Source organism: Oncorhynchus nerka, linkage group LG23, assembly GCF_034236695.1.
Source record: "Oncorhynchus nerka isolate Pitt River linkage group LG23, Oner_Uvic_2.0, whole genome shotgun sequence".
Lineage (NCBI taxonomy): Eukaryota > Metazoa > Chordata > Actinopteri > Salmoniformes > Salmonidae > Oncorhynchus > Oncorhynchus nerka.
Genome location: NC_088418.1, coordinates 1,007,975 through 1,025,240, shown reverse-complemented (window position 1 = coordinate 1,025,240; position 17,266 = coordinate 1,007,975). Strand labels below are relative to the sequence as shown.

Genomic DNA, 17,266 nt, shown 5'->3' with positions numbered 1-17,266 from the left:
TGCCCATATCCCGTATCTATCCTTTACTAGTCCCATCCTGCCCATATCCCGTATCTATCCTTTACTAGTCCCATCCTGCCCATATCCCGTATCTATCCTTTACTAGTCCTGCCCATATCCCGTATATATCCTTTACTAGTCCCATCCTGTCCATATCCCGTATCTATCCTTTACTAGTCCCATCCTGTCCATATCCCGTATCTATCCTTTACTAGTCCCATCCTGTCCATATCCCGTATCTATCCTTTACTAGTCCCATCCTGCCCATATCCCGTATCTATCCTTTACTAGTCCTGCCCATATCCCGTATATATCCTTTACTAGTCCCATCCTGTCCATATCCCGTATCTATCCTTTACTAGTCCCATCCTGTCCATATCCCGTATCTATCCTTTACTAGTCCCATCCTGCCCATATCCCGTATCTATCCTTTACTAGTCCTGCCCATATCCCGTATATATCCTTTACTAGTCCCATCCTGTCCATATCCCGTATCTATCCTTTACTAGTCCCATCCTGTCCATATCCCGTATCTATCCTTTACTAGTCCCATCCTGTCCATATCCCGTATCTATCCTTTACTAGTCCTGCCCATATCCCGTATATATCCTTTACTAGTCCCATCCTGTCCATATCCCGTATCTATCCTTTACTAGTCCCATCCTGTCCATATCCCGTATCTATCCTTTACTAGTCCCATCCTGTCCATATCCCGTATCTATCCTTTACTAGTCCCATCCTGCCCATATCCCGTATCTATCCTTTACTAGTCCCATCCTGCCCATATCCCGTATCTATCCTTTACTAGTCCCATCCTGCCCATATCCCGTATCTATCCTTTACTAGTCCCATCCTGCCCATATCCCGTATCTATCCTTTACTAGTCCCATCCTGCCCATATCCCGTATCTATCCTTTACTAGTCCCATCCTGCCCATATCCCGTATCTATCCTTTACTAGTCCCATCCTGCCCATATCCCGTATCTATCCTTTACTAGTCCCATCCTGCCCATATCCCGTATCCATCCTTTACTAGTCCCATCCTGCCCATATCCCGTATCTATCCTTTACTAGTCCCATCCTGCCCATATCCCGTATCTATCCTTTACTAGTCCCATCCTGCCCATATCCCGTATCTATCCTTTACTAGTCCCATCCTGCCCATATCCCGTATCTATCCTTTACTAGTCCCATCCTGCCCATATCCCGTATCTATCCTTTACTAGTCCTGCCCATATCCCGTATATATCCTTTACTAGTCCCATCCTGTCCATATCCCGTATCTATCCTTTACTAGTCCCATCCTGTCCATATCCCGTATCTATCCTTTACTAGTCCCATCCTGTCCATATCCCGTATCTATCCTTTACTAGTCCCATCCTGTCCATATCCCGTATCTATCCTTTACTAGTCCCATCCTGCCCATATCCCGTATCTATCCTTTACTAGTCCCATCCTGCCCATATCCCGTATCTATCCTTTACTAGTCCCATCCTGCCCATATCCCGTATCTATCCTTTACTAGTCCCATCCTGCCCATATCCCGTATCTATCCTTTACTAGTCCCATCCTGCCCATATCCCGTATCTATCCTTTACTAGTCCCATCCTGCCCATATCCCGTATCTATCCTTTACTAGTCCTGCCCATATCCCGTATATATCCTTTACTAGTCCCATCCTGTCCATATCCCGTATCTATCCTTTACTAGTCCCATCCTGTCCATATCCCGTATCTATCCTTTACTAGTCCCATCCTGTCCATATCCCGTATCTATCCTTTACTAGTCCCATCCTGTCCATATCCCGTATCTATCCTTTACTAGTCCCATCCTGTCCATATCCCGTATCTATCCATTACTAGTCCCATCCTGTCCATATCCCGTATCTATCCTTTACTAGTCCCATCCTGCCCATATCCCGTATCTATCCTTTACTAGTCCCATCCTGCCCATATCCCGTATCTATCCTTTACTAGTCCCATCCTGCCCATATCCCGTATCTATCCTTTACTAGTCCCATCCTGCCCATATCCCGTATCTATCCTTTACTAGTCCTGCCCATATCCCGTATCTATCCTTTACTAGTCCCATCCTGTCCATATCCCATATCTATCCTTTACTAGTCCCATCCTGTCCATATCCCGCATCTATCCTTTACTAGTCCCATCCTGCCCATATCCCGCATCTATCCTTTACTAGTCCCATCCTGCCCATATCCCGTATCTATCCTTTACTAGTCCCATCCTGCCCATATCCCGTATCTATCCTTTACTAGTCCCATCCTGCCCATATCCCGTATCTATCCTTTACTAGTCCCATCCTGCCCATATCCCGTATCTATCCTTTACTAGTCCCATCCTGCCCATATCCCGTATCTATCCTTTACTAGTCCCATCCTGCCCATATCCCGTATCTATCCTTTACTAGTCCCATCCTGCCCATATCCCGTATCTATCCTTTACTAGTCCCATCCTGCCCATATCCCGTATCTATCCTTTACTAGTCCCATCCTGCCCATATCCCGTATCTATCCTTTACTAGTCCCATCCTGCCCATATCCCGTATCTATCCTTTACTAGTCCCATCCTGCCCATATCCCGTATCTATCCTTTACTAGTCCCATCCTGCCCATATCCCGTATCTATCCTTTACTAGTCCCATCCTGCCCATATCCCGTATCTATCCTTTACTAGTCCCATCCTGCCCATATCCCGTATCTATCCTTTACTAGTCCCATCCTGCCCATATCCCGTATCTATCCTTTACTAGTCCCATCCTGCCCATATCCCGTATCTATCCTTTACTAGTCCCATCCTGCCCATATCCCGTATCTATCCTTTACTAGTCCCATCCTGCCCATATCCCGTATCTATCCTTTACTAGTCCCATCCTGCCCATATCCCGTATCTATCCTTTACTAGTCCCATCCTGCCCATATCCCGTATCTATCCTTTACTAGTCCCATCCTGCCCATATCCCGTATCTATCCTTTACTAGTCCCATCCTGCCCATATCCCGTATCTATCCTTTACTAGTCCCATCCTGCCCATATCCCGTATCTATCCTTTACTAGTCCCATCCTGCCCATATCCCGTATCTATCCCATCCTGCCCATATCCCGTATCCTAGTCCCATCCTGCCCATATCCCGTATCTATCCTTTACTAGTCCCATCCTGCCCATATCCCGTATCTATCCTTTACTAGTCCCATCCTGCCCATATCCCGTATCTATCCTTTACTAGTCCCATCCTGCCCATATCCCGTATCTATCCTTTACTAGTCCCATCCTGCCCATATCCCGTATCTATCCTTTACTAGTCCCATCCTGCCCATATCCTGTATCTATCCTTTACTAGTCCTGCCCATATCCCGTATCTATCCTTTACTAGTCCCATCCTGCCCATATCCCGTATCTATCCTTTACTAGTCCCATCCTGCCCATATCCCGTATCTATCCTTTACTAGTCCCATCCTGCCCATATCCCGTATCTATCCTTTACTAGTCCCATCCTGCCCATATCCCGTATCTATCCTTTACTAGTCCCATCCTGCCCATATCCCGTGTCTATCCTATATTTCCTACTCAGAAAAATTGACATCTTTGCTTGTCCCAAAATATAATTTAATTTTAACAATTGACATTTTCCTTTGTTGCGTACTGTATTGAAACCCCAAAATAAAAACTGTTATTGAAAATCTCCCCTACAGCTGTAAACAGAGACTCCAGTATTTCAGAGAGAGGCTTTATCCTCTCACACCCATTAAAACATTGAACAATTGTTCTCTTATATTACAAAAAGGACATACATCTAAACATCTGAATTAATGACAAATTCAAAAGCATTAACTGCAATGATGCCAAGCATCACCCTCCATTACATATCACCAGTCCCCATCAACACCCTCCATTACATATCACCAGTCCCCTGTACAGTGTTCTCCATGCTGGCTTTACCTTGTCATCAACACCCTCCATTACATATCAGCAGTCCCCTGTACAGTGTTCTCCATGCTGGCTTTACCTTGTCATCAACACCCTCCATTACATATCACCAGTCCCCTGTACAGTGTTCTCCATGCTGGCTTTACCTTGTCATCAACACCCTCCATTACATATCACCAGTCCCCTGTCCAGTGTTCTCCATGCTGGCTTTGCCTTGTCATCAACACCCCCCATTACATATCACCAGTCCCCTTTAGTAACGGTGGGTTGAACAGTGTTCTCCATGCTGGCTTTACCTTGTCATCAACACCCCCCATTACATATCACCAGTCCCCTTTAGTAACGAATATTGGGTGTAATCCCTAGTATGTCTGACTCTGGGATATTGGGTGTAATCCCTAGTCTGTCTGACTCTGGGATACTGGGTGTAATCCCTAGTCTGTCTGACTCTGGGATACTGGGTGTAATCCCTAGTCTGTCTGACTCTGGGATACTGGGTGTAATCCCTAGTCTGTCTGACTCTGGGATACTGGGTGTAATCCCTAGTCTGTCTGACTCTGGGATACTGGGTGTAATCCCTAGTCTGTCTGACTCTGGGATACTGGGTGTAATCCCTAGTCTGTCTGACTCTGGGATACTGGGTGTAATCCCTAGTCTGTCTGACTCTGGGATACTGGGTGTAATCCCTAGTCTGTCTGACTCTGGGATACTGGGTGTAATCCCTAGTCTGTCTGACTCTGGGATATTGGGTGTAATACCTAGTATGTCTGACTCTGGGATATTGGGTGTAATCCCTAGTCTGTTTGACTCTGGGATATTGGGTGTAATCCCTAGTCTGTCTGACTCTGGGATATTGGGTGTAATCCCTAGTCTGTCTGACTCTGGGATATTGGGTGTAATCCCTAGTCTGTCTGACTCTGGGATATTGGGTGTAATCCCTAGTCTGTCTGCCTCTGGAATACTGGGTGTAATCCCTAGTCTGGGAAGTCTTCATTTTGTGCCTTTTTTCTTGTGACTGTTGAGCATAACCCCTAATCTGTTTACAGAGCCTTCCTACAACCTTCCAGCAGTTGTCCTACAATCCTTTCAGATCTCACCCCCAAATGTTCAGCCTCCCGTCCTCCATCCATTAACCTCTTCAGTCGACCCTCTACTTTTTTGAACATTTTGTTAAAAATCGCGCAACATTTCAGTGCCCTGCTACTCATGCCAGAAATATAGTACGTTCATATGGTTAGAAATGTGTGGATAGGAAACCCTCGGACGTTTTTAAAACTGGTTAAATCACGACTGTGGCTATTACATAACGTGCGTTACATCGGAAAGCGCAGGAAAACCTGATCACAGAAAATGGAAATAAATATCCTTGCGCCACTTCCAGCAATTGTTAACAGTGAGCCGAATTAGATAAGACCGAGCATTCAACTCCCACAGCATCCCCATGTTGTCGAGTATCTTGTGAATTTAATCATCTTTGATTCTTGGTTGAACCGAAAGAGGGGCACCGCTTACCTCCGGTCTCCGCCCAGATCATTCCAGAAGAGCTCTCTCCTGAAATTTTTTCCAAGACGACAGCTAATGATATTTACATCGCCTACGGATGATTTTTATCGCTTATTAACGTTTACTAATACCTAAAGTAGCATTACAAACGTATTTCGAAGTGTTTTGTGAAAGTTTATTGTCTACTTTTTGAATTTAAAAAAATGACGTTACGTTGTGAAATCGCTGTTTTTTTCGTTTATCACACAGTCTACATATAACGATATCTTGGCTTTATATGGCCCGATTTAATCGAAATAAATACCCAATAGTGTTTATGGGACATCTAGGAGTGCCAACAAAGAAGATGGTGAAAGGTAATGACTGTTTTCTATTTTATTGTGCGGTTTGTGTAACGCCGAAATGCTAATTATTTTGTTTACGTCCCCTGCTGTGCTTTTCTGTTGTAGTGTATTGGTGCATGCTATCAGATAATAGCTTCTCATGCTGTCGCCGAAAAGCATTTTAAAAATTGGACTTGTTGCCTGGATTCACAACGAGTGTAGCTTTAATTTGATACCCTGCATGTGTATTTTAATGAACTTTTGAGTTTTAACTAATACTATTAGCATTTAGCGTAGCGCATTTGCATTTCCAGAGCTCTAGTTGGGACGCAAGCGTCCCAAGTAGAGGCAACAGGTTAAGGTGGGCCCAGCCATGGCCATTAACTGTTGTAGGGTGATGATGTTGCCCTTCACCAGAATCTTGGAACAGTTTCAGTTGTAGAATCCAGTCTTGCCCCATAATACACCAGAGGTTCCTCCAGCAGCCAATGCACCTACTCAGCCTTAGTGTGTCTGGACACCTTCATTATACTCCAAACTCCAAGAAGGCCTCTGTAAAACATCCCTAGAAATCTGACTACTATCTACCAAAAATAAATCATTCTTTAAACCTAATCCCCCTACCTGCTGTAATACAAGACGTGGACCAGGTCTCCAAACCACATGTTTCGGTCCATAACGCAACCTCTGAATAAACTGGAATCAGAAAGCAGCAGCCCTACTAGCCAGATGTACAAAACCTTGTCCCCCCCCTCCTCTTTTGACAAATACAAAACACTTTGTGGAACCCAATAATATTTATCCCAAAATAAATCTACAATAATCGCCTGTATCAATAATCACCTGAAGTCCAGACGGTGTCTCTACTAAACATGACAACCAATAATCGCCTGTATCAATAATCACCTGAAGTCCAGACGGTGTCTCTACTAAACATGACAACCAATAATCGCCTGTATCAATAATCACCTGAAGTCCAGACGGTGTCTCTACTAAACATGACAACCAATAATCGCCTGTATCAATAATCACCTGAAGTCCAGACGGTGTCTCTACTAAACATGACAACCGATGCCACAGTGCAGAAGCAACCACATTGTTTACCATAATAGTGTGGCCCCTATATGACATACGAGATAGCAACCAATGCCATCTCCTCATCCTCCTCCACCATTTCAAGCAACCAATGCCATCTCCTCATCCTCCTCCACCATTTCAACCATTCCATTTTTTTTTTCCATTGTCCCCTCATCCCCTAGGTAGACTCCAAGATACTTGAAACCTCCCTTACACCATTTCAGCCCCCCTGGCAAAGCCATGATCCCTCCAGGCCATTTCCCAATGTGAAAAACACAACTTTTTTCCTAATTTACCTTTGCAGAGGTTCCCCTAAACAGATCAACCGAACTAAAGCTATCCACCTCCGCTTGATTTTTCACTAAAATAACTACATCATAGACTGTGAGACGAATAGGACGAATATCCCCTGAAAGGAACACCCCTTCAATGCAACTTTTAATGATATTTAGTAATGGCTCTATAGCGATGAAATATTACGTTCCCGACAACGGACACCCCTGCCCAATACCTCTAACACCTCTACACACTTTAAACAGAGCACTCAGGCCACTGTTAACTTTCAATACACTGAGTATGGCCTCGATCTCCTGTGGTCTCAACCAATGTCAGGAGTTCCACTATTTCAGACTCTAGGGCGTTCATTGATCTGGTGATATCTCTGGTGACATGCATTGTGCATTGATTAGAGAATATTTGAATCTTGATTTTCCCTATATCCACTGTTGAAGGGACACAAAACTGGCCTTTTGAGACCTCTACCTCGGCCAGAAAAAACTAAAACATTTCCTGATATAATCCCCAGTGTTACATTTCTCTATGGTATTTGATAATGTCTCTATAAAACATATCCTCTCAGCTCCCACTACTGGGGCACATACATTTATTAAACACACAGTGATGCTGTCATATCTCGCTCTAACATTTAATAACCTCCCCTCAACCACCTCTTCAACCTCATATGACAAAGGCAAAAAAAACCTTGAGAACAGGATGGCCACACCCCCACATTCTGAGCTTTTGTGACTACACACCACGATCCACCTCACCCACTCATGTTGCCACAACTTCATTTCCCATATGACTACTTACTTGTTTATTGTAGAAAATGTATGTCCCTTCCCTTTCCCTTTATTAACCCTTTATTAAATTAACTCTACAGCTCCTGTTAATCCTCACCATCATCCCCAGTGGAAAACCCCATCTCTACAACCTGTTAATCCTCACTATAATCCCCAGTAGAAAACCCCATCTCTACAACCTGTTAATCCTCACTATAATCCCCAGTAGAAAACCCCATCTCTACATCCTGTTAATCCTCACTATCATCCCCAGTAGAAAACCCCATCTCTACATCCTGTTAATCCTCACTATCATCCCCAGTAGAAAACTCCTCCATCTCTACATCCTGTTAATCCTCACTATCATCCCCAGTAGAAAACCCCATCTCTACATCCTGTTAATCCTCACTATCATCCCCAGTAGAAAACCCCATCTCTACATCCTGTTAATCCTCACTATCATCCCCAGTAGAAAACCCCATCTCTACATCCTGTTAACCCTCACTATCATCCCCATCTCTACATCCTGTTAATCCTCACTATCATCCCCAGTAGAAAACCCCATCTCTACATCCTGTTAATCCTCACTATCATCCCCAGTAGAAAACCCCATCTCTACATCCTGTTAATCTCTACATCCTGTTAACCCTCACTATCATCCCCATCTCTACAACCTGTTAATCCTCACTATCATCCCCATCTCTACATCCTGTTAATCCTCACTATCATCCCCAGTTAGAAAACCCCATCTCTACATCCTGTTAATCCTCACTATCATCCCCAGTAGAAAACTCCATCTCTACAACCTGTTAATCCTCACTATCATCCCCAGTAGAAAACCCCATCTCTACATTCTATTAATCCTACCTATCATCCCCAGTAGAAAACCCCATCTCTACATCCTGTTAATCCCGCACTATCATCCCCAGTAGAAAACCCCATCTCTACAACCTGTTAATCCTCACTATCATCCCCAGTAGAAAACCCCATCTCTACAACCTGTTAATCCTCACTATCATCCCCAGTAGAAAACCCCATCTCTACATCCTGTTAATCCTCACGATCATCCCCATCTCTACATCCTGTTAATCCTCACTATCATCCCCATCTCTACATCCTGTTAATCCTCACTATCATCCCCAGTAGAAAACCCCATCTCTACATCCTGTTAATCCTCACTATCATCCCCAGTAGAAAACCCCATCTCTACATTCTGTTAATCCTCACTATCATCCCCAGTAGAAAACCCCATCTCTACATCCTGTTAATCCTCACTATCATCCCCAGTAGAAAACCCCATCTCTACATTCTGTTAATCCTCACTATCATCCCCAGTAGAAAACCCCATCTCTACATCCTGTTAATCCTCACTATCATCCCCAGTAGAAAACCCCATCTCTACATCCTGTTAATCCTCACTATCATCCCCAGTAGAAAACCCCATCTCTACATCCTGTTAATCTTCACTATCATCCCCAGTAGAAAACCCCATCTCTACAACCTGTTTATCCTCAACTGATTAATCATCTCTACCTTCCTCTTAGAATTAGAACCTTCATCACCTTAAATTCTTCCTCTTCCTCCTCGGTACTTTGAAAACAGCGGCTTCATTTTCCATTGTTTCACTCTCCTCTTGAACTCCCATTGCATTCTCAGTGACCTCAATCGCAGTCTCACCCCGTCCGCTTTTCCCTGCTCTACCACATCTTCCCCCATAGCCACATTGCTCTCCTTTCCTATTTCTTCCACCACATCTGCCCACCTTCTCCCTTCCCCTGAACCCTTAGCTTGTTCATCCCTTCTCAGTGGTGCTTTAGCTGCACCAGAGCTAGAGCTCCTTCCTGTAAAGGTTTTCCTCCTCTTCGTCTGAAGAGGAGAGGCGAGAAGGATCAGAGGACCAATATGCAGCGTTGTAAGTGTCCATGGTTCTTTTAATAAGAAATACTCAACATGAACACAACTGAATACAAAAACAATAAACGTGGAACGAACGAAAACCAAAACAGTACCGTGTGGTGAAAAACACACACACGGAAACATAGAAATCCCAAAATCATAGAAAAACGGACATAGACTGCCCACCCCAAATCACGCCCTGACCATACTAAATAATGACAAAACAAAGGAAATAAAGGTCAGAACGTGACACTTCCACGCTCTGCACGCTCCTTCTCTGAACAATTACACACCAAATGCCCCTTCCACACCCAAAGCATTTCATTGATTCAGTAGAATCGTAGAACATAATCAAACCCATCAATCTTGAAACTGAACGCTAAATTCAGTTTGTCAGTATCCTTCATGAAAATCATGTGCACTTGTCTCCTATGAGACACGACATGTTTCAGCAAAGGAGATTTGCATCCCAAAATTACCTTCTATATTGTAGAAACAAGTTGTCCCTGATGAGATAACTCTCACTCCTATACCTAATCTCTAACAAATGGGGGTACGTTAGAAAGTAGAACTTTCTTCAGAGGAAACACCGACATCTGTGTCTCCTGCAACACAACTCCACTCCCAACTATCGTATTCACCTTTTCAATGGAATCTAAGAATATTACGACAGCGCTATTCGTCCTTGAGGCTGATTTGATGCTATCATACCCAATGATAGCGCCCACTGCTGAGCTACATTCTTCCACGGAACACCCTGCCTCAGTGGGAATCTTCACCCCATGCCGCTGAATACGTTTTTTAAACTCCAAACCTCCATGAGTGGCCATTAAAACCAGCCCCTCCCACTGGTTGCGCCCTCAATGATCCCACCACACCTATACGTGTGAGTGAGACAAATATAACCTAAAAACAACTCAACTACTACCTCCCTCTCTCTCTTTCTCTCTCTCCCACTCCTGCTTCTGACTCACTCTCTGTATGCACTCCAATGAGAAAGAGAGACATGTACTAGTCTGTGGTGACCTAAATTCCAGAACTGGACAAGAACCTGACACCCTCAGCACACAGGGGGACAAACACCTGCCTGCAGGTGAAAGCATTCCCTCCCCCATATGCCCCCCCATGCACAACTATGACAACATAACCAACAAAAACGGGTCACAACTCCTGCAGCTCTGTCGCACGCTGGGTATGTACATAGTCAATGGTAGGTTTCGAGGGGACTCCTATGGTAGGTACACCTATAGCTCATCTCTTGGCAGTAGTACTGCAGACTACTTTATCACTGACCTCAACACAGAGTCTCTCAGAGTGTTCACAGTCAGCCCACTGACAGCCAGACTAAAGCAAAATCACAGCCTACATGAACAGAGCAGAACTCAATTAAGAGACATCAAAGCCAAAAGAACTGAGTGACATTAATAAATGCTATAGATGGAAGGAATGCAGTTTGGAAACCTACCAAAAAACTATTCGGCAACAACAAATTCAATCTCTTTTAGACAATTTCCTGGGTAAAACGTTCCACTGTAATAGTGAAGGTGTAAACTTGGCAGTAGAAAATCTCAACAATATATTTGACCTCTCAGCTTTCCTATCAAATCTAAAAATCTCAAATAGAAAACTGAAGAAAATGAACAACAATGACAAATGGTTTGATGAAGAATGCAAAAAATCTAAGGAAGAAATTGAGAAAACTGTCCAACCACAAACATAGAGACCCGGAAAACCTGAGTCTACGTCTTGACGAATGCCTTCACTATGGTGAATCACTAAAACAATACAGCACGTCAGAAATCAATGTAACTGAACAATCCACTCTAACCAATTCTGGGAACATTGGAAAACACTAAACAAACAACATCACAAAGAAGTATCTATCCAAAATGGAGATGTACTGTATATATATATATGTAAACCACTTCTCCAATCTCCACAAACAACAAGTGTGCGGTTAAAATAGGCAAAAAACACACATATTGCTTCTCACAGGGCCGTGGGGTGAGACAGGGATGCAGCTTAAGCCCCACCCCCTTCAACATATATATCAACGAATTAGCGTGGGTACTAGAAAAGTCTGCAGCACCTGGCCTCACACTACTAGAGTCTGAAGTCAAATATCTACTGTTTGCTGATGATCTGGTGCTTCTGTCATCAACCAAGGAGGGCCTACAGCAGCACCTAGATCTTCTGCACAGATTCTGCAAGACCTGGGCCCTGACAGTAAATCTCAGTAAGACCAAAAATAATGGTGTTTCAAAATAGGTCCAGTCATCAGGACCACAAAAACAAATTCCATCTAGACACCGTTGCACACAAAAAACTATACATACCTTGGCCTAAACATCAGCGCCACAGGTAACTTCCACAAAGCTTTGAACGATCTGAGAGACAAGGCAAGAAGGGCATTCTACTCAATTATCATTCTACTCAATCAGTTATAGAACCCATTGCCCTTTGTGAGGTCTGGGGTCCGCTCACCAACCAAGAATTCACAAAATGGGACAAACACCAATTGAGACTCTGCATGCAGAATTCTGCAAAAATATCCTCAGTGTACAACGCAGAACACCAAATAATGCATGCAGAGCAGAATTAGGGCGATAAACGCTAATTATCAAAATCCAGAAAAGAGCCGTTAAATTCAACAACAACCTAAAAGGAAGCGATTCCCAAACCTTCCATAACAAAACCATCACCTACAGAGAGATGAACCTGGAGAAGAGTCCCCTAAGCAAGCTGGTCCTGGGGCTCTGTTCACAAACACAATCCACAGAACCCCGGACAGCAACACAATTAGACCCAACCAAATCAATTAGACCTAACCAAATCATGAGAAAACAAAAAGATAATTACTTGACACATTGGAAAGAATTAACAAAAAAACTGAGCAAACTAGAATGCTTTTGGCCCTAAGCAGAGAGTACACAGTGGCAGAATACCTGATCACTGTGATTGACCCAAAGTTAAGGAAAGCTTTGACTATGTACAGAATCAGTGAGCATAGCCTTGCTATTGAGAAAGGCCGCCATAGGCAGACCTGGCTCTCAAGAAAAGACAGGCCATGTGCACACTGCCCACAAAATGAGGTGGAAACTGAGCTGCACTTCCTAACCTCCTGCTCAATGTATGACTATATTAGAGACACATATTTCCCTCAGATTACACAGATCCACAAAGAATTTGAAAACACACCCAATTTTGCAAAACTCCAATATCTACTGGGTGAAATACCACAATGTGCCATCACCGCAGCAAGATTTGTGACCTGTTGCCACAAGAAAAGGTAAACCAGTGAAGAACAAACACCATTGTAAATACAACCCATATTTGTGCTTATTTATTTTCCCTTTTGTACTTTAACCATTTGTACATCGTTACAACCCTGTATATATACATAATATGACATTTGTAATGTCTTTATTCTTTTGAAACTTCTGTATGTTTAAACTTCTTATGGCTGCAGGGGCAGTATTGAGTAGCATGGATGAACGGTGCACAGAGGTGCCCAGAGTAAACGGCCTGCTCCTCAGTCCCAGTTGCTAATATATGCATATTATTATTGGTATTGGATAGAAAACACTCTGAAGTTTCTAAAACTGTTTGAATGATGTCTGAGTATAACAGAACTTATTTAGCAGGCAAAATCCTGAGAAGAAATCCAAACAGGAAGTGGGAAATCTGAGGTTGGTCGATTTTCAACCCAGCCCCTATTGAATACACATGGGGATATCGGTTATGTTGCACTCCCTAAGGCTTCCACTAGATGTCAACCGTCTTTAGAAACTTGAATGAGGCTTCTACTGTGATGTGGGGCAGGATGTGAGCTCTTTGAGTCAGTGGTCTGGCAGAGAGCCAGGTCCTGGCCATGCGCATTTCACATGATAGCGACCTGCGTTCCATGGCTTTTCTACAGACAATGGAATTCTCCGGTTGGAATGTTATTGAAGATCTATGATAAAAACATCCTAAAGATTATTTCTATACTTAGTTTGAAATGTTTCTACAACCTGTAATATAACTTTTTAAAGTTTTCGTCCGACGTTCGGCTGGACCTGCACAAGCGTTTGGATTTGTGTACCTAAAGCCCTAACAAAAGTAAATACTGGACATTATCGAACAAATCAAACATTTATTGTGGAACTAGGATTCCTGGGAGTGTATTTGTGCCTTTTGTGACTCCTATCTTTGGCTGGAAAAATGGCTGTGTTTTACCGTGGCTTGTAAAGCCTATATGAAATCGGACACTGTGATGGGATTAACAACAAGATTACCTTTAAAACGTTATAAGATACATGTATGTTTGAGGAATTTTAATTATGAGATTTCTGTTGTTTTGAATTTCACTGGCTGCTGTCACATCGATCCCGTAAACAGGATTGCAGCTCTAAGAAGTTTTAATGTTTACTGTGAATTTTGATTGTTTATTTCACTTTTGTATATTGTCTACCTCACTTGCTTTAGCAATGTCAACATGTGTTTCCCATGCCAATAAAACCCCTTGAATTGAATTGAGAGAGGAGGAGAGAGGAGAGTGATTGAGATTGTGAGAGACTGATTGTGTGTGTGTGAGAGAGAGAGAGATAAATTGTGATCTTGAGAGTAAAAGAGTGGGTGCGACAGAAAGCGAGAGACAGAGAGAGAGAGAGAGAGAGAAGGAAAGAGAGTTAAGCGAAACAGAGAGAGACAGAGAGAGCGAGAGCGAGAGAAAAAGAAAGAGATAAAGAGTGTGAGAACAGGATAAACACATTGTACGGTTTGTCCAGGTGCTCAGCTCCTTACCTGGATCCATCTGGCAGCTTTCTATCGAAGGAGGTGGATCGTGGGATAGCAGTCTGTCCCTGCTGAAGGACCTGCTGTCCCATCCTGTCTCTGCCTGCCCGGTCGGGGTGTCTCTGGGTGGGGGAGCACCGGGTGTTGGGATTGGACGGCTGACCTGCTGACGTGGGTACCCTGTGCCAGGTGGTGTTTCGTCTAAATGGGGTCTTGTACTCACATGGCGTCCCCTCACTGTCCAATTTATACTCTACCATTGGGATACGGTACAGCTCAGAACATCCCCTAGAGAGAGAGAGAGAGAGAGAGACTTAAGGACGGGGAGTGAAACAGGGCTGCTCAATAAGTCCAACACTATTTAACATCTACATTAATGAATTGGCAAAAACATTAGAAGAATCGGCAGCACCTGGTATCACCCTACACAGCACTGAAATCAAGTGTCTGCAGATGACCTGGTGCTGCTGTCTCCCACTAAGGAGGGTCTGCTGTAGACAGATGACCTGGTGCTGCTGTCTCCCACTAAGGAGGGTCTGCTGTAGACAGATGACCTGGTGCTGCTGTCTCCCACTAAGGAGGGTCTGCTGTAGACAGATGACCTGGTGCTGCTGTCTCCCACTAAGGAGGGTCTGCTGTAGACAGATGACCTGGTGCTGCTGTCTCCCACTAAGGAGGGTCTGCTGTCTCCCACTAAGGAGGGTCTGCTGTCTCCCACTAAGGAGGGTCTGCTGTCTCCCACTACTGCTGTCTCCCACTAGGAGGGTCTGCTGTCTCCCACTAAGGAGGGTCTGCTGTCTCCCACAGATCTGACTCCCACTGGTGGGTCTGCTGTCTCCCACTAAGGATGGTCTGCTGTAGACAAATGACCTGGTGCTGCTGTCTCCCACTAAGGATGGTCTACATTAGACAAATGACCTGGTGCTGCTGTCTCCCACTAGGTTCTGTCAGATGACCTGGGCTGCTGTCTCCCACTAAGGAGGGTTCTGTCAGATGACCTGGTGCTGCTGTCTCCCACTTAACCAGGGTCTGCTGTCAGATGACCTGGGCTGCTGTCTCCCACTTAACCTAAAAAAAGATGACCTGGTGCTGCTATATAATGATATTCCAAAAAAAAGGTCTGCTGTCTCCCACTAAAAGGGTAAACTGTCTCCCATAAGGAGGGTCTCTGTCTTGGACACAGTTCTACTAGAACTGCTGTCCCCAAAAGGGTCTGCTGTCACCCATCTAGGACTACATATCAGCAACTAAGGAGGGTCTGCTTTCCCACTAAGGCTGTGAATGAGCTGAGAGACAAAGCCTGGTGCATTCTATGGAGGGTCTGCATGTAAAAATGACCTCAAAATCAAAAGGGGGTTCCAATTAGAATCTGTCTCAAAAGGTTTTCTATCTGTTATAGAACCAATTGTGGCAGTGAACTCTGACGGGAACCTAGTCTCTAATAATATAATTTATTCCAAATGGAAAAAACAAACCAATATAAATTCTGATTTGGACACAGTTTTACAAGACTGTACATATCTAGGACTGCATATCAGAAAAACTTTCAAATAACTGTGAATGAGCTGAGAGACAAAGCAAGAAGAGCATTCTATGCCATTAAAAGGAAATCAAAATCAAAATTCCAATTAGAAAAAAGTCCATCAAAAATTTTACTGTTATAGAACCATCTAAAAACAACATCAGTCTCTAATAATGAATCAAAATGAAAAAACATCCAATTGAAATACTGATGCTGAGTTTTACAAGACTGTAGTTCAAGTGCAAAGAAAACTCAACCCCATAGAGCCTGTAGAGCAGGACAGGTCAATCAGCCACTACTGGTTCTAGAAAAAGAGCCATCAAATTCACAACCATCAAACCAACCCCATACAATGTCAGGATGAAAAAAGAGTCCACTCAGCCAGCTGGTTCTGAGGCTCAGTTCACCAACCCAAACCAACCCCATAGAGCCTCAGGACAGCACTCAGCCACCTGGTTCTGAGGCTCAGTTCACTAACCCAAACCAACCCCATAGAGCCTCAGGACAGCACTCAGCCAGCTGGTTCTGAGGCTCAGTTCACCAACCCAAACCAACCCCATAGAGCCTCAGGACAGCAGTCAACTAGCTGGTTCTGAGGCTCAGTTCACCAACCCAAACCAACCCCATAGAGCCTCAGGACAGCACTCAGCCAGCTGGTTCTGAGGCTCAGTTCACCAACCCAAACCAACCCCATAGAGCCTCAGGACAGCACTCAGCCAGCTGGTTCTGAGGCTCAGTTCACTAACCCAAACCAACCCCATAGAGCCTCAGGACAGCACTCAGCCAGCTGGTTCTGAGGCTCAGTTCACCAACCCAAACCAACCCCATAGAGCCTCAGGACAGCACTCAGCCAGCTGGTTCTGAGGCTCAGTTCACCAACCCAAACCAACCCCATAGAGCCTCAGGACAGCACTCAGCCAGCTGGTTCTGAGGCTCAGTTCACTAACCCAAACCAACCCCATAGAGCCTCAGGACAGCACTCAGCCAGCTGGTTCTGAGGCTCAGTTCTAACCCAAACCAACCCCATAGAGCCTCAGGACAGCACTCAGCCAGCTGGTTCTGAGGCTCAGTTCACCAACCCAAACCAACCCCATAGAGCCTCAGGACAGCACTCAGCCAGCTGGTTCTGAGGCTCAGTTCACTAACCCAAACCAACCCCATAGA

General features: G+C 44.3%; 1 protein-coding gene across 3 annotated transcripts in view; it reads right to left on the bottom strand.

The window, feature by feature from the left end:
• The window catches only part of LOC115125817 (signal-induced proliferation-associated 1-like protein 2), a 181,421-nt gene that overhangs the window by 95,344 nt on the left and 68,811 nt on the right, over positions 1-17,266 (bottom strand). For all 3 annotated transcript variants that reach the window (XM_065007768.1, XM_065007766.1, XM_065007767.1), the window contains exon 6: positions 14,590-14,868. In XM_065007768.1, coding sequence (XP_064863840.1) covers positions 14,590-14,868 — 279 coding nt within the window. The remainder of the gene's footprint in view (positions 1-14,589; positions 14,869-17,266) is intronic.